We start from the raw sequence: 24,932 nt of genomic DNA on the forward strand, positions 1-24,932 counted from the left end.
TATCACATAAACAAACTGAAAGACAAAAACCAGATGATCATATCAAGAGGCACAGAAAAAGCATTTGACAAAATCCATCATCTATTTTTGATAAAAACTCCCAGCAAAGTGGGAATAGAGGGATCATACTTCAACATAATAAAGGCCATATATGACAAACCTACAGCCAACATCATATCCAATGAGCAAAAACTAAAAGCATTCCCCCTAAGAACAGAAACAAGGCAAGGATGTCCGCTTTCACCACTCTTATTCAACATAGTACGGAAAGTACAGTGATTAGACAAGAAGAAGAAATAAAAGGCATCCAAATTGGAAAGCAGGAAGTAAAACTGTCCTTATTTGCAGATGACAGGATATTGTACATAGAAAACCCTAAAGACTCCACTAAATCACTACTAAATTTAATAAATGAATTCGGCAATGTAGTAGGATACAAAATTAACACCCAGAAATTGAAGGCATTTTTTAAAAACATATTTTGATTGATTTCAGAGAGGAAGGGAGAGGTAGAAAGAGATAGAAACATCAATAATGAGAGAGAATAATTGATTGGCTACCTCCTGCACACCCCACACTGGGGATTGAGCCCACCACCTGACCATGTGCCATGACCTCCTAGTTCATAAGTCAACACTCAACCACTGAGCCACGCCAGTCAAAGTTATGGCATATAACACCAATAATGATATCTCAGGAAGAAACTAAAAAAGACAACCCCATTTACCATTGCAAAAAAAAAATTAAGATATTTGAGTATAAATTTAACCAAGGAGATAAAAGATGTATACTTGGAAAACAGGCCATTGAATAAAGAGATAGAAGAAGATATAAACAAGTGGAAGAATATACCATATTCATCAATTGGTATATCAACATTATAAAAATGGCCTACAATGAATCACAACAGAGAACCCAGAAATCAATCCAAGCCATTATGCTCAATTAATATTTGACAAAAGTATACAATGGAATAAAAATAGTCTGTTCAATAAATGCTGTTGGGAAAATTGGACAGGTACATGCAATAAAATGAAACTAGACCACCTACTTACACCATACATAAGAATAAACTCAAAATGGATAAAAGGCTTAAATGTTAAGTCATGAAACCATAAAAATCCTAGGAGAAAACATAGGTAGCAAAATATCAGACATCTCATAAAGCAGAATTTTCACAGATACATTACCTAGAACAAGAGAAACAAGAAAAAAAATAAACAAATGGGACTGCATCAAACTAAAAAGTTTCTGTGCAGCAAAAGAAACCAGCATCAAATTGAAAAGAAAACCCACTGTTTGGGAGAACATATTTTCCAATGACACATCTGATAAGGGGTTAATTTCTAAAATATACAAAGTACTCATACAACCCAACAAAAGGAAGACAACAATCCAATTAAAAAATGGGCAGAAGACCTAAATAGACACTTTTCCAAAGAGGACATACAAATGGCCAAGAGATATAGAAAATGCTCAACATCACTAATTATCAGAGAGATGCAAATTAAAATGACAATGAGGGCCCTAACCGGTTTGGCTCAGTGGATAGAGCATTGGCCTGCGGACTGAAAGGTCCCAGGTTCGATTCCGGTCAAGGGCATGTACCTTGGTTGCGGGCACATCCCCAGTAGGAGGTGTGCAGGAGGCAGCTGATCGATGTTTCTCTCTCATCGATGTTTCTAACTCTCTATCCCTCTCTCTTCCTCTCTGTAAAAAAATCAATAAAATATATTTAAAAAAATAAATAAAAATGAAAAATAAAATGACAATGAGGTACCATCTCACACCTGTCAGAATGGCTACCATCAATAATTCAATAAACAAGTGCTGTGTGGATGTAGTACACTGCTGGTGGAAATGCAGACTGGCACTCCACTGTGAAAAACAGTGTGGAATTTCCTCAAAAAATAAAAAATGGAACTGCCATTTGACCCAGTGATCCTACTTCTAGGAATATATCCTAAGAAGCTTGAAACACAAATCAGAAAGAATATATGCACCCCTATGTTCATAGCAATGTTATTTACAATAGCTAAGATCTAGAAACAGCCCAAGTGCCCATCAGTAGATGAATGGATTAAAAAAACTGTGGTATATTTACACAATGGAATACTATGCATCTGTAAAAAAGAAGGATCGCTTACCCTTTGAGAAAGAATGGAGGGACCTGGAGAGTGTTATGCTAAGCAAAATAAGTCAGTCAGAGAAAGACAAGTATCATATGACCTCATTTATATGTAGAATCTAATGAACAAAATAAACTGATGGACAAAACAGATCCAGAGACACTGAAACATGCAACAGACTGACGTATTCCAAAGGGAAGGGGTGAGGCGGGGAAGGGAAGAGATTGGCCAAAAAAATTATATGCATAGCCCATGGGCAAACAATAGTGCGGGGAAAGCCTGTGGAGGGGGTGGAAGCTGGGTGGAGGGGGGTCAACAGGAGAAATAAAAGTGACATCTGTAATACTTCCAACAATAAAAACCATTTTCACAAACATTCTCTTCTACATTTAGAAAACTGTTGGTTCTCTGGGGAAAAGGAAGGCGTTGAAATAAGAGTAAGGTCCCTTTAAGTCAAGCATCCAAAGTGTGCAGGGGTGATGTGGTCCCATAGATTGCATCCAGAAGGCTTGAGTTTTAGTTCTGACACCTTTACTTGTTGGCTCTGAGACCTTAAAGAAGCAATTTCTAATCTTGGAGTGACCACTGCTTCATTTTTCATTGAGAGCACTGGATTGATGACCTTCAAGTCCTTCCTGCTCTAGCAATCACTGTCTCGGCTATGTTTGGCATCTTGAATAATTAGGAGAAGAAACCAGATTTAGAATCTTACTATTGCAAAAGTGGTTTTAAAAAAATAATAATGATGAGCCTAAACTGTTAATGTGCTTCTCTAGTTTCTTCTGTTAAGGTGAGGATCCTGACACTTAAACCTCAGCCCGCCATCCCCGGAGCAACAACAAAGGTAAGGATAACAGCTGGGGAAAGGCGCTGATAAGGAAAAGCTCAGCTCTCAGCTGTAGTGCCTGGAGATCTGGCTCATCTCCCCAGTACCCTGACAGTGAATCACTTGGCTTTGTGAAATGGGTTGCTTTCAAATGCCAAACCAAGACTTTGTATACAAGGCTTGCAGTAAAGTGCATGAGACTTTGTAACTTGGCTACTGAAGCATTTTATTCTGCTAGTTATTGAATTACCACGGCTCTAGAGTTTGAAACTAAAGACTCTTATCTTTTACCCCACTGAAGCAGCTCTGACTGATTAACCCTGTGGACAGGAAAGCATGGCAAAGAAGGTGGCAGTGATTGGAGCTGGCGTCAGTGGCTTGGCCTCCATACGGTGCTGTCTGGAAGAGGGGCTGGAGCCCACCTGCTTCGAAAGGAGCAATGATGTTGGAGGCCTATGGAAATTCTCGGTGAGTGGAACACCAAGAGAAAGGAGATGGGTTATACAGCAGATTAAATCTAATCAGTTCTAATTCAGACTTGGAGGAAGGTCACAAAAGTTCCAGATCTGGAAAGTAAAATCTCATCTCTCTCATCTCACTAATGTCCAATCATTCAGAACTATTTCACACCAGCAGGGCTTATTGTGAAAAGACGTCTCCAGCTTATTAAACACTAGAGGCCCGATGCACGAAATTTGTGCAAGAGTAGGCCTTCACAGCCACGATGGCTGCCTGGATCCCTCCCTTGAAGCCACGGCGGCTGCCTCGATCCAGCAGCTGCAGGCCCAGCTTCATCCGGAAGGCCGTCCGGAAGGACGTCCAGTCTAATTAGCACATTGCGCTTTTATTATTATAGATTGTAACCGGTCTGACAAAGCCCAGATCTCCAGGCTGCAAAGAGTGCTAATGTCAGTAATTAGACAAAAATCACCCCACTGCCTCCCCGTGTGACTGACAGGATTCTGAACCTATTGCTCTGAAATCCTAGGAACCTGGAAGAAAAGGAAAAGAAAAACCTAGTTGGGGTCAGAAGTCCCAAGTTCTAGTCTCAACTCTTAGGTTTTCTGGGCAGATAGATTTTAGGCAACTTACTTTTCTTTCTGGACCTCAAATGCTCATTTGTCAAATGCAGAGCTTGGAAATTAAGTTATCTCTAGTGTGTCTTCCAGTTCTAATGGGTTGATTCTATAATTAACTCATGTCTACTGGGAAAGCATTATAAGCTTTCATAAATGATTGTGTGTGTTGGTCGTGTGATGATTGAATATGCTGTGAATTCCAAATCCAGAGGAAAAACAGATTGCCTCTGCCATTCAGCCTCATTGTTGTAGAAATAATATAATAAGGAAATATTCATTATAAACACAATTTTTAAATTTCAAAAGCCAACTTTGGGAAAAAATCTAGCTTTTCTGTTGTGAATTCCCCAACCATTGTTATTGGACGTAGATGATATGTGTTTGGCTAAAAGACATTAATTATATCCACATCATTCACCTTTGTAAATGTCTTCTCCCTTGGTCTGTTATAACCCAACCTGCAACAACAGGTTGCTGTAATAGAGCGTTATCAGTGCGAATTTAGAACACATTTGTATTCACCTCAAAAGCTTATATATAAAAAAACTGGGGCCCTGGTTAGTGTGACTCGGTTGGTTGATTGTTGTCCTATGCACCAAAAGGTCACTGTTTCAAATCCTGGTTAGGGCACATGCCTAGGTTGCCAGCTCAATCCCTGGTAGGGGACACGTAGGAGGCAGCCAAATGATGTATCACTCTCACATCAATGTTTCTCTCTCTCTCCCTCTCTTTCTCCCTCTCTAAAATCAATGAAAACATATTTTTTTTAAATTAGGGGTCCTATAATCCTGAAAATGTTACGTAAGTTATAAGATCATTAATTTTTATTTTTCATTGGGGAATCATCAAGAGGTTATTGTTTTTTAAGAATTGGGTTTTCTGCCCTAGACTGTTTTGCTTAGTGGGTAGAGCGTTGGCCTGGGGACCGAAGGATCCCAGGTTCAATTCTGGTCAAGGGCCCTGGGCACGTGCAGAAGGCAACCAATCGATGTGTTTCTCTCACAATGATATTTCTCTGTCTTTCCCTCTCTCTTCCACTCTCCCTAAAAATCAATGGAAAAATATCCTCAGGTAAGGATTTTTTTTTTTTAAAGAACTCAGTTTTCTTTCTCCCCCGCCCCCCCCCCCCAAATATATTTTTATTGATTTCAGAGAGAAAGGGAGAGGGAGAGAGAAATTGAAACATCAATGACAAGAGAGAACCATTGGTTGGCTGCTGCCTGCACACCCCACACTGGGGATTGAGCCCACAACCTGGGCCTGGGCCCCGACCATGACCTCCAGGTTCAAAGGTCGATTCTCAACCACTGAACCATGCCAGCTGGGTCGGTTTTCTTTATTTACATTTGCTCAGGGAGATATGGCCAGCTTTGCCTAAATCATGAAATGGTTCTCTGTTATCTCATTAGCAACAATTAAATGCTGCTTGAGCATCTATTTTGGCAGAGTTGTGTATTAGGTAGTAAGATGACTAAATAGGTGACATAGTCACTCTACATAAATAGTTTCTGCTCCATCTGGTGAAGCAAGCTACCATATAGGTCCACAATCCTTTTATCAAAAATGGGCAAAAGCTCCTTTGATAGCAAATGTGTCCTAAAGTCTTACAAAGCATGAGCTGAACCCACAAGGCTATTTATAGTCTTCACTTGTTCCACTTTGTGTTTCTCTGCAGAATTTTATTGCATTTTATTTATAGGGTGTGTGTGTGTGTGTCCCCGTGTGTCTCCCCCCCCCCCCCCCCCCCCCCCCGCCAGATCTCACAAGGAGTATTATGGAAAATCATCCCCAAGTCTATAAATTCTAAAATATATGTGGCCAGAAGAGTTTCAAATATGAGATTATGGAACCTTACAACAACTAGATTGTCAACGTGGTGACTGTTAAGTTAATGAGCAAGTGCCTTGAGATTTAGAAGAGGGTGGACTACTGAATCTCAGCAGGTTAGGGAAAACTTCCTGCACAGGTGGCTGTTGGCTGAGACTTGAAGGATGTCCACTATGGGACACACTGCAGAGAGTGCCATTCCCACTGTAGCCTGTGAATGGCACCCTGCAAATGCCCAGTGTCCAACGGGGTGACAGTACCAGGTGGAAGAGGTTTCTAGATAGGGTGACCAGCACTCCAGAGAAGGCACTGAACACGGTGGACCCAGGGGTCCAAGTTAACCAGTGCAGCCAGATCAGATGATAGGTCGGTAAGATGCAAAGTCAGACTCTGTGCTATCCTTTCCATGAGGTCATGTGTATAAGCAAAATTATATCAAAGGCCCTATGTGGTATAAACATTACAAATATTGTAAACTTTAGCCCCCTCCGCATATCACAATCCTTCCTGCTTTTCAAAGAAAAGTGGCTTGGTACAATGTATGATCAGAGAGGGATTTTTGAAAAATGTATTATATAAGCTATCATGTTGCAAGTCCTGTTAGGCAAAGGTGTTCCAGAAGAAAGAAACCTGATCATTCTGAACTTTTCACTGTGTGCTTTTCCTATAAAATAAAAGCCAAATTGGGTTTACACACTAGCAGGTTGAGTATGAGCATGTTTTAAGTTTCACATACTCTCTTACAGGGCCTCCTGGCCTCAAACAATTTTAATCTGCTGTAATAAGAGCTTGCTCAACAACCTGAGTACAATAGGTCAGAATATTTTTGGCTGTAAAGTGGGGAAACAGAACTATCTGAACTTTTGTTCTATTTAACCATTCATTTATTCATTCAACAAATATACATATTTGTGTAATTATGTATATGGCACTGTGTTAAGTATAGCTGCAGATAAGAGGTATGGCAGGCAGCTAGTATTTCAAAAGCAGAGAGAAAAAAGCATTAGGATAGCTATAATACAAGTGAACATGTGAGGAGGGCAGTGAAGACCATCAGAGCATGGTGGAGGGAGATGATTTCCAGTTGGTGAGGGAGAGGGCAAGGAAAGGCATGAGGGAGGAGGCAATTTCTGAGCTGGACCTCAAGGATACATTTAGATCGAGAGAAATGAGACTGATAAGCAGAGATGGAAAACGAAAGGAGATCCAGGCAGACTGCTAAAATGCACGTACAGCGTTCTTGAACTTGCCTCTGACCTTGCCCTCAAGTAGCTTATGTTCTAGCAGCAAAGATGAGACATGGGTGCAGTGATAACTCCAGGCAGGCGGTGAGAAATTGCCTGCAGCTGCTTGGATCTCTGGGTTTAGGGCAAGCTCTCTCAGCCAGAGGCAGAGTCTGAGCTTCATTTCTGCCTTACTGAACCACCCAACATATTGAAATAATGAAAATGGGAGCTCTCTGGAGCAACTGTCTGTTGTTATACAATACATCTATTTCCTTTTGTTTTGGAGAACAGCCTCTTAAGGGGGGAAAAAAATCCAAGGAGCTGTGGGACAAACATTCTTCTCCCTGTGTTCTGATTGGCTGGAGTCCAGGGGCCAAAGGGCATGGATTCATTCAACATGGAAATAATTCAAGAGCAGAAGCTTACATTTTTTTTAACTAGTCCCCAGCCTGGAGCTCAGCCCTCCCTGCCTTCAATGGGCAGCTGAGAAACCTCCTTCAACCCTTCTTCTCTTAACTGTCAATGAAAGGCACCAGCTGTGGGGAACAGGGAAGACAGGCGTGAGAACATCCCAAGCATGAGCCTTCTCTTTCTGACCTTAGCAGAAACTTCCAACTGAGGTTTAAAAAGTTAAAATGTGAGCGTACAGCAACCATGAGAAGACGAAGTGTTATTTCCAACTTCAGGGAAAACACTGAGGCCTCGGGCAGCCCCAAGAGACACAATCTTCCCAATTCTTTCCAGTACTTTTTGTCTCAATCTTCCCGACATCAGTTGGGGCTGGCAGGAGACAGACATCTTGAGTCCAACAGCAACATGACATTCCTTTCTTTTCCATCATTCCATGGGAGTTCCCTCAGGATTTGGGGAAGCTGAGGCTGCCAACTTTTGAAGGTACTTCTAAGGCGGCCTATTGTGTGAACTTCTGCCCTGTGCTTGCAACAGAGAGGAAATGTTGACTTTTCAATTAAGCCTTCAACCACTTCTCAAAAGAAGCTGCTTTTCCATTACACAGTGACTTTAAAGTGAAGTGCCCATGGAACACAAGGGCTGTGGGTTCTGGTTTCCTATGTTGCCTGGTAAAGAGTGAAACCCGCTAATTGGTGAGCTAGGGAACTCCTCAAGCACAGAGTTCACTTCCAAAAAATGCGATCCCTGGACGAGCCACATCAACAATTGCCCAACAGTTGGAAATGCAAATTCTCAGGCTCCATCCCAGACACACTGAGTCAAAAATTCTGGGGGTAGTACCAGGAATCTATGGTCTAAGGTGATTCTGATTTCACCCAAGTTGGGAAACCACTTCAATAGAGGGTTCTATTGCTGTTGAAGAATTTGCTGAACACCATATAGTCAATTAAGTAGGCTAAGAGCTGCAGTCTCCGTTGGATGAGAGAGAGAGAGAGAGAGAGAGATAGTTTAACATAAGTGTCATATCAGAATCACTGCTCTGATTGAAAAAAGAAAGAAAACCCTATGGGACTGAAAAAACAGAGCTGATACTGGGGGTTATTAGAATAAGAGGACTAAGGCTGACAGTGGCCCACTCTGAGCCAGGGGCTATGGCTTTCTTTCCAGATCTTACGGAGACCTGTTCATTTTTTTCATGGGTCTTTGGGAGGTTTTATTATTTTCTTTTACATATTAAAAAGCTTTCAGTCATCGGAGCACTGAATGTCCACTAAGGGCCACAGCATTCTTGTTTTCCTTTTGAAGCTTTGTTCTTCTTCCAGGAACATGTAGAAGAAGACAGAGCCAGCATTTACCCGTCTGTATTCACCAACTCTTCCAAGGAGATGATGTGCTTTCCAGACTTCCCGTACCCTGAGGATTACCCCAACTTCATGCACCATGGCAAGCTCCAGGAATACATAAGGACATTTGCCGAAAAGAAGAATCTTTTAAGATATATACAGTTTGAGGTATGAGCCTTGTGACTTGTGCTGTTGACATCAAAATGTGTATGGGTTAGAGAGAAAGCAAGGGCACAGCACTCACCTAGAGAAATCAGAGCCAAATGGTTGGCCACCACCCCCACTGGAGGTAAGCTGTGTTGGTGCAGACTGTAAAGTATTCATGCATTGTTGATGTGTTTTGTTTTGTCTTTGTCCCTAAACATGTTCCCCATGAATCTCTGAGAGCTTTGAAAATGCCACAGAAAATGCTGTCACAGTGTGCATTCCACCCTCATGCTCTCATATTTTAGCAACAATCTCAAATTCTCTAGTTCTTTTTTTTTTTTTTTTTAATATATTTTATTGATTTTTTTACAGAGAGGAAGGGAGAGAGATAGAGAGTCAGAAACATCGATGAGAGAGAAACATCGATCAGCCGCCTCCTGCACATCTCCCACTGGGGATGTGCCCGAAACCCAGGTACATGCCCTTGACCGGAATCGAACCCGGGACCTTTCAGTCCGCAGGCCGACGCTCTATCCGCTGAGCCAAACCGGTTTCGGCAAATTCTCTAGTTCTTATTTGTGTCAATACTTTGTGGCTCAGGAAAGCATGGCATTCATTAGAAATTCTTCCATTATGAAGAAAGTAGCAACTTAAATGAGTGATTAATACAGTTTTTTCCAGCATTGTCCACCCACTTAGCTCCTTAGACTAGGAGCCTTGGGAATTATGGCACAGAGGCACTGGCTCTGTAAATAACATCAATGCTTTACCTTTGTTTAGAACTCTTTTTTTTTTCACATTTTATTTATTTTTTTTAAATCTTTATTGTTCAGATTACATTTGTTCCTCTTTTTTTCCCCCCCATAACTCCCCTCCTCCCAGTTCCCGCCCCACCCTCCGCCCTCACTCCCCACCCACTGTCCTCATCCATAGGTGCACGATTTTTGTCCAGTCTCTTCCCGAATCTCCCATTCCCCTTTCCCCCCCAAGAATAGTCTGTCCATTCCCTTTCTATGTCCCTGATTCATTATAATCACCAGTTCATTCTGTACATCAGATTATTTATTCACTTGATTCTTAGATTCACTTGTTGATAGATGCATGTTTGTTGTTCACTATTTGTATCTTTGCCTTTTTCTTCTTCCTCTTCTTAAAGGATACCTTTCAGCATTTCATATAATACTGGTTTAGTGGTGATGAACTCCTTTAGCTTTTCCTTATCTGTGAATCTCTTTATCTGACCTTCAATTCTGAATGATAGCTTTGCTGGATAAAGTAATCTTTGTTGTAGGTTCTTGCTATTCATCACTTTGAATATTTCTTGCCACTCCCTTCTGGCCTGCAAAGTTTCTGTTGAGAAATCAGCTGACAGTCGTATGGGTATTCCCTTGTAGGTAACCGAGTTTCTTTCTCTTGCTGCTTTTAAGATTCTCTCTTTGTCTTTTGCTCTTGGCATTTTAATGATGATGTGTCTTGGTGTGGTCCTCTTTGGATTCCTTTTGTTTGGGGCTCTCTGCGCTTCCTGGACCTGTAAGTCTATTTCTTTCACCAGGTGGGGGAAGTTTTCTGTCATTATTTCTTCAAATAGGTTTTCAATATCTTGCTCTCTCTCATCTTCTCGTACCCCTATAATTCTGATGTTGGTACGTTTGAAGCTGTCCCAGAGGCTCCTTACACTATCTTCGTATTTTTGGGTTCTTTTTTCATTTTGCTTTTCTGGTTGGGTGTTTCTCGCTTCTTCGCATTTCAAATCTTTGACTTGATTCTTGCCCTCCTCTGGTCTGCTGTTGGGAGTCTGTATAATATTCTTTATTTCAGTCAGTGTATGCTTACTTTCTAGATGGTCCTTTATCACACCATCGAGGGTCTCATTAGATTTCCTGTACATCTCATCAAATTTATCGACAGACTCTAGAAGCCTCTTGAGAGACCTCAAAAGTGTGGTTCTGAACTCAATATCCTCCCTTGATAGTTTTGTCCTGTTTCTTTGTCTCCGCATTTTTTACGCTTTCTTGGTACACCCCCTAGTAGTCTTTGTGCGCAGTCTTGTTGTAGTTAAACCCTGATTGTTGTAGTTAATACTAGAGGGATTTGACCACCAGGCTGACGGGCTCGGAGAATCAGCTGTGTGGAAGACTTCTGTCCTCTGGGGAGGTGCTAATCTAGCCTTTGCCTGAGGCTATCCGGCAAATGGCTCTGCGCAGGGCTTGGGCGGGGCGGGATCAACAGGGCGGGTGGAGGGAGCAGTTATGGCTGCTCTCAGTCCCGGTCCTAGAGGCTCTGCTTCTCAGAACCCCGGCTGCCACTGCAAACCTCGGAGAGAAGGCTGCCCTCAGATTCCAACTGATGCCGGACAATCCCGCTTCTTCCATCTGAGTCTGAGTCCCTAGAGACTCGCCCGGATCTGGAGCCCAGAGTCTGAGACTCCCTCCTGATTGAAAACGACAACCGCGCCCTCAGCCACCGGCCTGCTTTGCGCGCGCACCTCGGTACCTTTATATTTTCCACACTGCGCCTCTTCTGAGCTTCGGTATGCTGTTCTCTTTCCTTCTAGTTGAAGAGTCTCTCCTCAGCCAGCTTTCCTGTGGTTCTGGGTGATGTCCGTTCCGTCTTTTAGTTGTATTTTTGAAGTGGTTGTTTGCGGCAGCAGTCTCCGGTGTTTACCTATGCCGCCATCTTGGTTATTCTCTGTTTAGAACTCTTAACCTCAATTCTTTACTGTTAAATACAGAGCACATATACCTCAAAAAACAATCAGAAAAATTATGATGTTGGATTACATATATAATTTTATTTGTTGTGTTAAATAACAGTAAATAAAATTATTATCTATTGTCCCAATTATGATTATTAATTATAATAAATGTTATAAATTAAAATACTTTAATTAATTATAATAAACATGATTGCAATTGTATTTAATATTTTATTTGATTTTTACATATACTTACATAATAATGATACTGTGAAAGTGGCTAATATTTCCAAAGGAACAGTATCTATTCAGAGCAAAGGAGACACTGTCTTGAACCCTAAGACATTCTCATACAGATGGAATAGATGGGAAATGAGAACAAAGAGGAAGAAGTCATGAATGTCGTGGAGGATGGCAGACTGCAAATGGCATTTTCCTCCAGAATACCCACTGTTAGATATCCCAAATTTACTAACTTCTTGTCAAAAGAGTAAAGATACCCCAGTAAGGAATTTTCCCCGTGAGATTTGAAGATTCACTGTGACTCCTATTTGAATGTCTTCCCATACATGTCTCAATGACCAGGAGAGCTCACAACAGTTATTTCCTCCACAGAAACACGGCTAAAATGTTAAATTCAGAATGATAACTAGAATAAATTTCTTTCTGATTTTCTTTAAGACCCTGGTTTCTAGGGTAAAGAAATGTCCCAGCTTCTTAGTTACTGGCCAATGGGAAGTTGTTTCAGAAAAGAACGGGAAGCAGGAATCAACTATTTTTGATGCTGTAATGGTTTGTTCGGGACATCATGTGTACCCCAATCTGCCAAATGATTCTCTTCCTGGTAAGTTTGAGAAATATGTAATAATTTTAGGACTTATACACAAACATCAATGTTGAAATAGATCTTTCCATAGATTGCATATTCATTATTCTTAAGGTCTCAAAGATTTCAAAACAAAATTTTTAAGTTTGATGTTATGTGAAATGTAGTAATAACTGGCCTCCTGGACCTCTATACTAAACGAATCAAGGACCTGTAAGTCAGAGTTAAGATGAAGACACAAGTCATATCTTAGACTCGAATGTAAGTCCTGACAGCACATGGGATCTCTGAGTGAAGTGATACATTCACAAAAATAGAGTCCAACTGCAAAATTGTTTAAAGAAAGTCATTTTCTTATTTATAACATAAACACATTTGTTATTTATAGAGGAAATTTGGGTTTTCTAATTTCATATATATCCACATTTTGCAAATTAACTTTAAAATTCTCAGTGTCTGTGTGTGTGTGTGTGTGTGTGTGTGTGTGTGTGTTGGCACACTCCATTACTATACAAAAGTAGCAAACGTCAAATAATACAATACACAAACAGCCTTTCTTTCTTCCTTCCAACAGAAACACATGTCCACTCAAAAATATTAGAGTTCTCAGCTCAAGGCATGATGTTCATAGGCCAAGATAATTAAATGAGTAGAGATTCTGGGAAAATAGAAGGTCAAAACCACTAATGTTAAGAGGCAGTATATATCCTTTAGGCTTACAATAAATAGTGTAAGCTTAGAACACCTGGCCTCAACTCCTATTCCACTGGTTCCTTACCACGTGAATTTAGTAAGCCACTTATTTGTCTCAATTTCCTTGTCTTTTAAAATTGAGATAATACCAATAGCTATCATTCAGAGATGTTATCAAGATTAAATGGTTAAAATATATAAAGCCTTTAGCAGAAGGCCCAGCCCACAGTAAGTTCTCAATAAATATTAGCTATTATTATCAAAATAGAAGTTCTCACCCTAGCCAGTTTACTCAGTGGTTAAAGTGCCAGCCCACAGACTGAAGGGTCCCAGGTTCGATTCTGGTCAAGGGTGTACACCTCCATTGTAGGCTCGATTCCTGGGCCTGGTCTGGGTGCATGCAGGAGGCAACCAATTGATGTGTCTCTCTCACATCAATGTTTCTCTCTCTCCGCCTCCCTCCCACTCTCTCTAAAAAATCAATGTTGGGGGCCGGGGGATGTCCTTGGTGAGGATTAACAAAATAGAAGTTCTCTTATCTTAAGGGTTTCTTAAAGGCACTAATAGTAACTATTTGAAGGTTTCTTATCAAAAACCATCAAAAGGATAAATGCATTTCAAATAGGGACTGTTTTTAAAAATTAAGACTGCTAATAGGAGGTTTAAAAATAAAAATATCAAAATATGTGAGTCTTTATAATTTCTTCTCAAATCAACTCAAACTATTCCCCATGTTCTACTTAGGCCTAGACCAGTTTCAGGGCCACTACCTCCACAGCCGGGAGTATAAGGGCCCAGAAGCCTTCAAGGGGAAGAGGGTCCTTGTGATTGGCCTGGGGAACTCGGGATGTGACATTGCTGTGGAGCTCAGTCGCCTGGCTACACAGGTAAACGAACAGAAAGGTTTGGGGAAAACACACCTGGAGTATGGCTGTGCTACTAAACCAAACACTGAGGACGGTGTCTGCCATGTCTTACCACAAGGAATCCCCCTGCTATATATGCCCATTAAATCAGGGGAGACTATAGACCAGGGGTCCTCAAACTTTTTAAACAGGGGGCCAGTTCACTGTCCCTCAGACCGTTGGAGGGCCGAACTATAGTTTAAAAAAAAACTATGAACAAATTCCTATGCACACTGCACATATCTTATTTTGAAGTAAAAAAACAAAACGGGAACAAATACAATATTTGTATTTGCATGTGGCCCGCGGGCCATAGTTTGAGGACCCCTGCATAGACATTCTCCCTGTGAAGCAAGGTAATGTGGCCCATGCTTATATGGAAGTGCATTCTGCTGGAATCAGAGGTAAGTGCATGTGCTATACATATATGCAAGTGCGCATTTCTTACTAATTTTATGTTCTGATCACCTCCAAGCAAACTGGTGGCTAGTCAAGCTCTACCTTTACGTATTTAATAGTAATTCTTATCACTTACCACCCTGAAGGCCTGGAAGATACACAAGATATAGTTCTTACTGTTTATCTATTCAACAGCTACTGCTCAACAAATATCAGGCACTTTTTTTTTAATGTAGGAGTTTCAGATTTGTTTTTTTCTGTTTGTTTATTTATTTTAGAGAGAGGAAGGGAGAGGGAGAGAGAGATAGAAACATCAATGATGAGAGAGAATCATTGATCGGCTGCCTCCTGCACACCCCTTACTGTGGATCGAGCCCATAACCTCGGCATGTGTCCTGACCAGGAATTGAACCATGACTTCCTGGTTCATGGATTGATGCTCAAACACTGAGCCACACCAGTGGGGCACAGGTTTGTTTTTTATAAACAAACACACAAACAAGTCAGACTACTGCCTGACTTCAAGGAGCAGGCAATGGGTGGAGTTGGGATGACAGGTATGCACACCATTGCAAAAGGAAATAATGAGACATCAGCGACATTAGCTGTGGCAGTGGCCGCACCATGAAAGAAGAACCTAACGTAGCCTGGATGGAGTCAAGGAAGGCTTCCCAGAGGACTCCAGGCTGCATCATACATGACCAGTAGACCCTGAAGAAACAGCATATTTTTAAGGAAATAGGTGCTCAATAAATAAATTCGTAAATATATGGAAAGAAAAGCTTAGGATTTTTAAAGTCATTTTCCCTGGGTTATTACAAAAGTGGTACGATAGGCAGGCAGCCGGGCTTGACTCCAGGCTGAGGCAGCTGCCATGTTGTGGGCTGCCCCACAAGGTGCTGGGTAGGTGTGTAGAGAGAAATGGCAAAGGAAGCCAGGGACAGAGAACAGAATTCAATCCTTGGCATCTCCTCCGCCTCATTTCAGCTAGAGATTTAGCTACATTTCCCACACACAACCCAGCAACTCCACCACTGACATCCACTGTTCTACCAGACCTACCATCTTATTCTCTGAGTGTATGAAGATGAAACATGTTTGTGGGCTGAATACAGAGCCCTCTGATTCTGAGATAGTAGGTTCTCATTCTTTCAACAACTATGCACTAGCCCTCTAGGATGGAGAGGGGAGTAGGTCTGCCTCTACTGGTTTCAATTATGAACCCACCTTTTTAGGGGTGCTCTTGCCTGGATAGTGAAGGAAATAAATACATGGATATGTATTTGTAGAATTCTGTTGTATCTGCTTATTTCTCACAGAATGATATTGAAATCAATGTTGCTTCCCCCACCAGGTCATGATCAGCACCAGAAGCGGTTCCTGGGTCATGAGCCGGGTTTGGGAGGACGGCTATCCTTGGGACATGGTGTACATTACCCGGTTTGCATCCTTTCTCCAGAATGCCCTTCCGTCATTCCTCTCTGACTGGTTATATGTGAAGAAGATGAACACATGCTTTAAGCATGAGAACTACGGCCTGATGCCTTTAAATGGGTACTGCAAATAACACATACTTATCATTCAAAAGAGTGGGGCTCTAGTTTAAGTGGAATTTTTCCTCTCTAGATCTTACTTTAGTTATTTCACTGAGGCTGGTGGGATTAAATGGAGGACTATATAGGAGACGCGGTAAACCCAGAGATCAGGTATGGGATAAAAATCTTACTGAAATTAGTCAAGTGGGGAAAGGCATATGGAAAAGTACAAAGGGAATGGAGCAGGCAGCTAGATCACCCTGATGTGCAGGATTTGGTTGTGGTAGCTACAATCTAGACAGAGGTTTGTGGACTGAGCCAACTCATAAACTCTGTTTGTGATTTTTTAAATATATTTTTATTGATTTCAGAGAGGAAGGGAGGGGAAGAGAGAGATAGAAACATCAATGATGAGAGAGAATCACTGACTGGCTGCCTCCTGCATGCCCCCTACTGGATCAAGCCCACAACCCAGGCATGTGCCCCGACCAGAAATCAAACCCTGACCTTTTGGTCATAGGTCAATGCTCCACCACTGAGCAACACTGACTAGGCATAAATTGTGCGGGGGGTTTTTTTGTTTGTTTTTTTAATCCTTATCCGATATTCCATTGATTTTTAGAGACAGTGGAAGAGAGAAGGAAAGACAGAAACAACGATGTGAAAAAGACACATCAATTGGTTGCCTCCTGCACACACCCTGACCAGGGCCTGGGCCAGGGAGGAGCCTGTAACCAAGGTACATGCCCTTGACTGGAATCAAACCCAGGACCTTTTGCTCCACAGGCCAGCGTTCTATCCACTGAGCCAAACTGGCTAGGGCTAAATTGTGTGTGTTTTTTTAAGGAATATCTTGTCTATGCTTATGGGTGAATGGGGATAGAAATAATAATACTTACTCCTCAAGACTGTTGTGGTATTCAGTAAGATTAAAAAGATATACAACTTACTTTGTAAACTATAAAGCTTCACAAAATATTGGTTCTTAATAGCCTCAAATGTTTAATATGGTTCTATGGAGCAATTAACATGTCTTAGCAAGTAGGAAGTCTCAAAACAAAAGCACACACCGCCTCCTCCATGGAAGAGTTGGCATTTTTTCAGGATGGTCAGAGGGCATGGGACACACCAGGTATTTGAGATCCACAGAACTGATGAAGTCGATAAATGTAAAGAGATTCATGTATGTGTTTCCTATGGAGACAGAGCCCAACCCTTTCTAATGAGAAAGGCATTCTAGGTAGAAGAATCACTGTATCAACAGAAAGAAAAAATTAAATGGGTAAGAAAAGAGAGGATCCGCAGAGAAATTTTATATTTGGCCCACACTAGCAAAAGTGTTTCATTGTGTTTAGAGAAAGGGGTTAAGGAAAAGTAAGAGGGAACTGGAAATTGAAATAGCAAATGCCAGGCTTGGGAGCCAGAGCCTCACTCCACAGCACTTATGCTACCTAGTCTGGCAGACTGCTAGGCCCCTAAGGAAAAAAGAAAAGGTGATTTCATGCATTTAAAATTATGTTTAATGTAATAGAACTTCTAACGCTCGAGCTAGTTAAGGTTTTTTTTGTCCTGTAACAGTAACTGCAAATTGTATTTTGCCTTTGTTCTTGAGACAACTGAAACACAGTTTTGGAAGTCTACTACTAAGAACTAAGCTCCTTCCTAGAAAGGGTTCCAAGTAGCCTAAGGTATTGACATACTCTCACTCCTGCCTTGGAGAGCAGAGGTGGCAAAGGGGAGAGAAAAACAATCTACTTGTTGTCACCTTATAAGGTAAAAGAAGAGATTGCAGGGTTAGAGAGGTGGAGAACAGTGTGGAAGTATAGGGACAAATTCTAAGATTTAAAAAGTTCCTTAGGATTTGAGATAGAAGAAATTCCCAAATCCCTGAAAGTTAACTCAAAATGAAGAATATCATAAAAAAAAAAAAAAAAAAGGCCTAGAATTTTGGCAACAGAAGTGCAGTATCCAAGTTGTTATACTTTCTTCTGTGACCACAGCTGATGAAAGGCATGGCAATAAAACACCCCACCACAACGAATCTGATTTCCTCACGTACAATGCGACCTCAGCTACAGTAATAGTTCACTTATAATAATGATGCTCTCGTGTGCCAGGCACTCTGTTAAGTGCATTATAGAACATTGTTTCATTCTCAGAGCTACCTCATGAGGTAGATTCTATGTTATCTCCATTTTACACTGAAGAAAACAAGTGCAGAGAAGTAGCAGCCAGAAAGAGATGGAGCTAGGTTATACATTTAGGTCATCTAGTTCCAGAGTCAACACTCAACCACTTTATTATGCCTCCGAATTAGTGTCATTCTAACCCATTTGATGAGTTTCCAAATAGCGTACATACCCATAAGAGCATTTTCAAGTTTCCAGGCACCAAAAGAGGCAGCTCAGACAGAAATTCTTAGGAACTGCTTTAGGCAATAGGAAAGGAATTACCCAAAAGAAGAGAGTTCCGTTGTCCTCATGCTGATGTTCACCTGCTCAAATTTGGTTGCAATAGTAAGGGCTGTTGTAGATATCTCTTGGAAATGATGTACTTTACAGCAAAGGCCTTGTCTCTTGTTTCTGCACAGTGCCCTGAGGAAAGAGCCTGTGTTCAATGATGAGCTCCCATCACGCATTCTGTGTGGCACACTGTCCATCAAGCCTGGTGTGAAGGAGTTCACAGAGACCTCAGCCGTGTTTGAGGATGGGACCGTGTTTGAGGCCATTGACTTTGTCATCTTTGCAACAGGCTATGCATACGCCTACCCCTTCCTTGATGACTCCATCATCAAGAGCAGAAACAATGAGGTCACCTTGTTTAAAGGCATCTTCCCCCCAATGATGGAGAAGCCAACCTTGGCCGTGATTGGCTTTGTCCAGTCCCTTGGGGCTGCCATCCCCACAGCGGACCAGCAAGCCCGCTGGGCTGCTAAAGTGTTTGCAAGTAGGTGGGCCATTCTTTCATTCAGTCAGTCAGCAAACGTTTACTGAGATACCAAGCTAGGTGCTAGAGATATACGTAAAGGGGACCAGATAGACATGCTGCTTGACCTCAGAGAATTTAAAGTAGGGTGAGGGAAATGCCACAATAGGGGAAACCTTAGGGTTTTCCGGTGAGGGGAGCTAGATAGTGAGTTATTCCATGAAGAGGGAAAGGCATAAATGTGAGAACAGCATAAAGTGTGAGAGGATCGAGAAACATTTTGGTGTGAGGCAATATAAAGCAGAGGCAGGGAGTGGCAAGAAATGGAGGAAAGAACCAGGGTGTGGGAGACCCATATAAGCTGTGTTAAAGAGCTTAGACTTCTAGTGGGAGAATTGGAAGGACTTTGAAAGGCTGTAAGCAAGAGAAGGATGGCAGTGGGTCACTGAAATGTCAAAGGACATGGCAAAGGTTGGAAAGGACATGTCAAGTACATGCTGGAGGTCTTCTTGCTATCCATGTGTGTCAGAATAACAATGTCAGCTCACTCCTACCCTATGAACAATCTTCTCCCCTTTGGGCTACAAGTGAAAAAATCAAGAATACAAGAATTACATGGGAAAAGGCAATGTCTCAAATATATTGATTTAATTTACTCCAATTATACTGATCATCACTGTCATTAAGAGTAGTAGCCTTTCATTCAAGGGTTCAAGAATCTTGGCCAATATAGGAATACCTTACTTAACATACTATTCATAAAAGCTTAGACTACAGGTAATGAAGAAAGCGTTATAATCATAGGGTGTATATATATGTTTTCTAAAAATGTTGTGGATAAATTAGCTTTTCTTTTATGTGTACCTCGAAGGAGAATTACCGCTAAAAGCCCTGTCATGTGATCTTTTGTAACAGTGCTCCCCTATAAAATACTCCTATTGTCTTTTCTCTTGAAAGGCACAACAGCGCCTCATGCCTGAGGTATTGTAGGAAGATTGGACACAGTATTTAACACCCCCACCCCCAAAATTTATAAGAAACAAAGGGTATTATTTATTCATTCAGCAAATATTACTTGAGCACCAACTATGTGCCAGGCTCTGTCTTGGCACTTAGGACACAACATCAAACAACATAATTAAAATTCTAATAGAAGTACAGCAAATATCTGACCACAGTGCACCACTACGCTGAGATAACATGCTAACAGGGACTGGGATGTGTTTGTACACTGTGAATGTCACAATAACTTCTTGCCATTGTTACAAAGGCCAACGAGCTACCATCAGCAAATGGAAAAAACCTCAGCTGATGTAGTGAAAATCACAAAAAACTAAAAAAGATTTTGCTGCCCCCTTTTAAAAATGTTTTATTTTTCAATTACAGTTGACATACAATAACATATTGGTTTTGGGTGTACAACATAGTGATTAGATATTTATAGACCTTACAATATCCTCTTTGGCTGCAGGCTGATTCTGAAAAAAACCATGCTTCTGTCTACTGTCCCATTTTCGTTGCCATGTACCTGAAGAGTGAACTATTTCACCAGATTATTTCTTGAAAGAATCCTTAATAAGAGGAGGTAGACAAGAAATTTGAAGAAACTCTTCTAGCTATTATGTGCATGAAGGTTCCTGAGTATATTGAGGATGAGGCCCTCCATAAGGTCACAGGAATATGAGATTGGGTGATTTAAAGCTACGAACCCTTCCGCTGTCACTATTTCAATGCAGACCAGCTTTGTGATTCCCAAAGCAGGTTTCATTTGCTTCTCAAATCTTCTTTCTATGAATTTTTATTCTACTAAAGATACTGAATAAAATTCATCATGTGTCAATTATACATTTCTGATTTGCCTTTTTCAATATTTCTCTCATTTCTTCTCTAGACTCATGTACCCTGCCAACTACAAAGGAAATGATGGATGATATTGATATGAAAATGGGGAAGAAACTCAAGTGGTAAGAGATTGTACTTGCTAATGAAACAATTAGAAGACTAACTATAATCAAACAATATTAGGTGGGAAAATAATAGTCATTACATTTCTCCTGTATAAGACTAAGTTCTCAAATGGGTGATTTTGCCCCCCAGGAGACATTTGGGAAAGTCTGGAGATATTTTTTGGTCATCACAAATTAAAAAGACATGCTACTGGCATGGTTAGATGAGCAGGGATGTTTCTAAACATCCTACAGAGCACAGGACAGTCTACCTAAACCAGCAGTTCACAACCTGTGGGAAATGACCCCTTTGGGGGTCGAACGACCCTTTCACAGGGGTCGCCTAAGACCATTGGAAAACACATATATAATTACATATTGTTTTTGTGATTAATCACTATGCTTTAATTATGTTCAATTTGTAACAATGAAATTGGGGGTCACCACAACATGAGGAACTGTATTAAAGGGTCACAGCATTAGGAAGGTTGAGAACCACTGACCTAAACAAAGAAGTGTCCAGTTCAAAATGCCAGTAGTGCTGAGGTTGAGGAATGACTGTAACACTTTCCCGAAGAGCTCCTTTCTCATTAGCCACATGTCTGTCCTAGCCACAGCAATCAGACAAGAAAAAGAAATAAAAGGTATCCAGATTGAAAAGGAAGAAAAACTGTCACGATTTGCAGATAATGTAATACTCTGTATAGAAAACCCTAATGATTTCACCAAAAAAACTATTCAAATAACTGAATTCAGTGAAGTTGCAGAATATAAAATTAATATTCAGAAATATGTTGCATTTCTATATGCAAATAACACACTATCAGAAAGAGAAATTACGAAAACAATTCCATGTATAATTTCATCAAAAAGAATAAAATACCTAGGAATAAATTTGACCAAGGAAGCGAAAAACCTGTACTTAGAAAGCTATAAGATACTGATGAAAGAAATTGAAGAAGGCACAAATAAGTGGAATTATATACAGTGTTCATAAATTGGAAGAATTAATATCATTAAAATGTCCATACTACCCAAAGTAATCTACAGATTCAACACAACCCCTATAAAAATATCAATGGTGTTTTTCACAGAACTAGAACAAATAATCTTAAATTTTATATGGAACCACAAAAAAACCCTGAATAGCCAAAGAAATCTTGAGAAATAAGAACAAAGTTGGAGGTATCACCCTCTGTGACTTCAAATTGTACTCCACATCAGTAGGTACTGACACAAAAACAAACACCTAAATCAATGGAACAGAATACAGAGCCCAGAAATAAATCCATGCTTATGGTCAATTAATCTACAACAAAGGAGGAAAGAATATATAATGGGGGGAAAGACAGTCATTAATAAATGATGTTGGCAAAACAAGACAAATGCAAGAAAACCTGAAACTAGGCCATTTTCTTACACTATATACAAAAATAAACTTATCTACAATAAGATTAAAGACTTAACTGTAAGTCCTAAAACCATAAAACTCCTAGAAGAAAACAAAGGCAGTAAATGCTTTTACATCAGTCTTTGCAATGTTTTTTAACATGTTTCCTTGGGTAAAGGCAACAAAAGGAAAAATAAACAGATGGGACTAGATCAAAGTAAAAAGCTTTTGCAACAAACAAAAAACTCATAGATACAGACAACAGAATGTTGGTTACCAGAGAGGAAGGTGGTTGCTGGGAAGATGAAAAAGGTAAACAAGATAATGGAAGGAGATTAGATTTGGGATGTTGAGCACACAATAGAGTATACAGATGTTATATTATAAAGTTGTACCCCTAAAATTTATATGTTATTAACCAAAGTTACCCCAATAAATTTAAGAAAAATAAAGCTTTTGCACAGTGAAAGAAACCATCAATAAAACAAAAACGCAACCTACTGAATGGGAGAAGATATTTGTAAATGGTATGTCCAATAAGAGGTTACTATCCAAAATATATAAAGAACTCATATAATTCAATAGCAAAAACAAAATATCTGATTAAATAATGGGCAGAGGTCCTGAACAGACATGTCTGCAAAGATATGCAGATGGCCAATGGACTCATGGAAGATACTCAACATCACTAATCATCAGGGAAATGCAAACCAAAACAACAATGAGATATCACCTTATACCTGTCAAAATGGCTATTACCAAAATGACAACAAGTAACAAGTGTAGGCGAGGAATATCAGTAGATATTCCTCAAAAAATTAACAATGGAACTACAGTACGACCCAGCAGTTCCACTTTGAGGTATTTATCTGAAGAGAATGAAAAGAATAATCTTAAAAGATATATGCACCCCTATGTTCATTGCAGCATTGTTTAAAATGGTCAAGATATGGAAGCATCGTAAGTGTCCATCAATAGATGAATAGATAAAGAAGATGTGGTACATTTATACAATGGAATTCTACTCAGCCACAAAAGAATAATAAAATCTTGCCATTTGCAACATGGATGAATCCAGAGTGTTCAATTATATGTCAACTAGAGTTAAAAATGAATTTTAAAAACAGAATAATCACATATTAAAGAGAAAACTAAACTAATCAGCCAAATTGGGAACCCAGTTCACTTCAGGCCACATGGCCAGAGGCAAAAGCCTAAAATGACATCAAAGTTGAGTAGATATTAGGAAGGAAAGAAAAATAAAAGCTTATTTATAGCCAAAGAACAAATTATAAATTTAATGTTGTGGCAAAAGAGAGGAGTATGGGTGTTACTAGAGGTGCTGACTAAAATTTGAGTTTTTCTGAGATAGAAAATAAGAAATCGGTGCTTCTGTTTACGATTCATTCCTATATGTTCTTTTCTTTCCTCAGGTTTGGACAAAGCCAGACTTTGCAGACAGATTATGTCACATACATGGACGAGCTGGGCTCCTTCATAGGGGCCAAGCCTAACATACCATGGCTCTTCCTGACTGATCCCCAGCTGGCGCTGCAGGTGTTCTTTGGTCCTTGTAGCCCATATCAGTTTCGACTTATGGGACCAGGAAAGTGGGAGGGGGCCAGAAAGGCCATCTTGACCCAATGGGACCGGACAGTAAAGCCAATCAGGACAAGAGCAGTCAGTGAAGCTCACAGACCACAACCTTTTTACAACTTGTTTAAATGTCTTTTATTTCCACTGCTTCTTCTACCTGTTTTGCTTGCACTTTATTAATGAGAGAGTTCTTGGGTCTCAGAGTTCAGCCTAGAAGTTCAATTACTGATATGCCTATACATGTACACGTATAAAATCTCATACCTGCTCTTTCCCTTCCCGTAGATATAAAAATGAATTCTGGCCCATTTGACTCAAAGTCCAAATAATGAAAAATACTCAGCATCTCCTTTTTCATGAGAATCTAGACTCTAAAAGGCTGGATTGGCAAGTTTAGAGATGCTCGAGGTAAAGAAGATGGGACAGTAAATGGGAGGACAGCTTTGTAGGCAGAACAAACTTTAATAAGCTTTTTAAAGGTTGTTTTGTCATGGGGAGAATTGATATCACAACCACATTGAGTCTTCCAACCTATGACACACTATATCTTTCCATTTATTTAGAACTTCTTTAATTTATCTCGGTAGTATTTTATAGTTTTAGTGTATAAGTCTTACCCATCCTGTTTCAGATTTATCCTATTTCATATGTGGGATGTTATTATAAATAGTTTAATTTTTTAATTTGCTGTTTATTGCTAACATATAGAAATGCAATTATCTGTTCTATGAACTTTTATGTAGATTCCATAATACTTTCCACATAGACGATCGTGTCTAAAAATAAAGATAGCTTTTGTTCCCTCCCATTCCAATTTGGGTGTTTTTTATTTCTTTTTCTTGCCTTATTGCACAGGATAGAAACTCAAGTATAATGTTGAATAGAAGTAATGAGATCAGACATCCTTGCCTTATTCCTGATCTCAAAAATAAAGCATTCATTCAGTCTTCTATCATTAAGTACAATGTCAGTTGTAAATTTTTTCATAAATGACCTTTACATTGAGGAAGTTTCCTTTAATTCCTAGTTTGCTG

The 24,932-nt window shown here is 40.2% G+C and overlaps 1 protein-coding gene across 2 annotated transcripts; it reads left to right on the plus strand.

The window, feature by feature from the left end:
- The first annotated feature begins 3,288 nt into the window (after nucleotides 1–3,288).
- On the plus strand, nucleotides 3,289–24,695 carry FMO3 (flavin containing dimethylaniline monoxygenase 3). Of its 2 annotated transcripts, none has more exons than XM_070397704.1 (8): nucleotides 3,289–3,423; nucleotides 8,821–9,009; nucleotides 12,365–12,527; nucleotides 13,947–14,089; nucleotides 15,861–16,060; nucleotides 18,632–18,987; nucleotides 20,858–20,930; nucleotides 23,736–24,695. In XM_070397704.1, the coding sequence occupies exons 1-8, from the start codon at nucleotides 3,292–3,294 to the stop codon at nucleotides 24,076–24,078; spliced, it is 1,599 nt and encodes a 532-aa protein (XP_070253805.1). In that variant the 5' UTR covers nucleotides 3,289–3,291; the 3' UTR covers nucleotides 24,079–24,695. The 2 variants fall into 2 exon arrangements, with proteins under 2 accessions (XP_070253805.1, XP_070253804.1); XM_070397703.1 differs by lacking the exon at nucleotides 3,289–3,423 and adding an exon at nucleotides 8,223–8,357.
- Nucleotides 24,696–24,932: the final 237 nt, after the last annotated feature.

Source organism: Myotis yumanensis, unplaced genomic scaffold (genome assembly GCF_028538775.1).
Source record: "Myotis yumanensis isolate MYYU_CA2020_CCGP unplaced genomic scaffold, mMyoYum1.0.hap1 SCAF_17, whole genome shotgun sequence".
Classification (NCBI taxonomy): Eukaryota; Metazoa; Chordata; class Mammalia; order Chiroptera; family Vespertilionidae; genus Myotis; species Myotis yumanensis.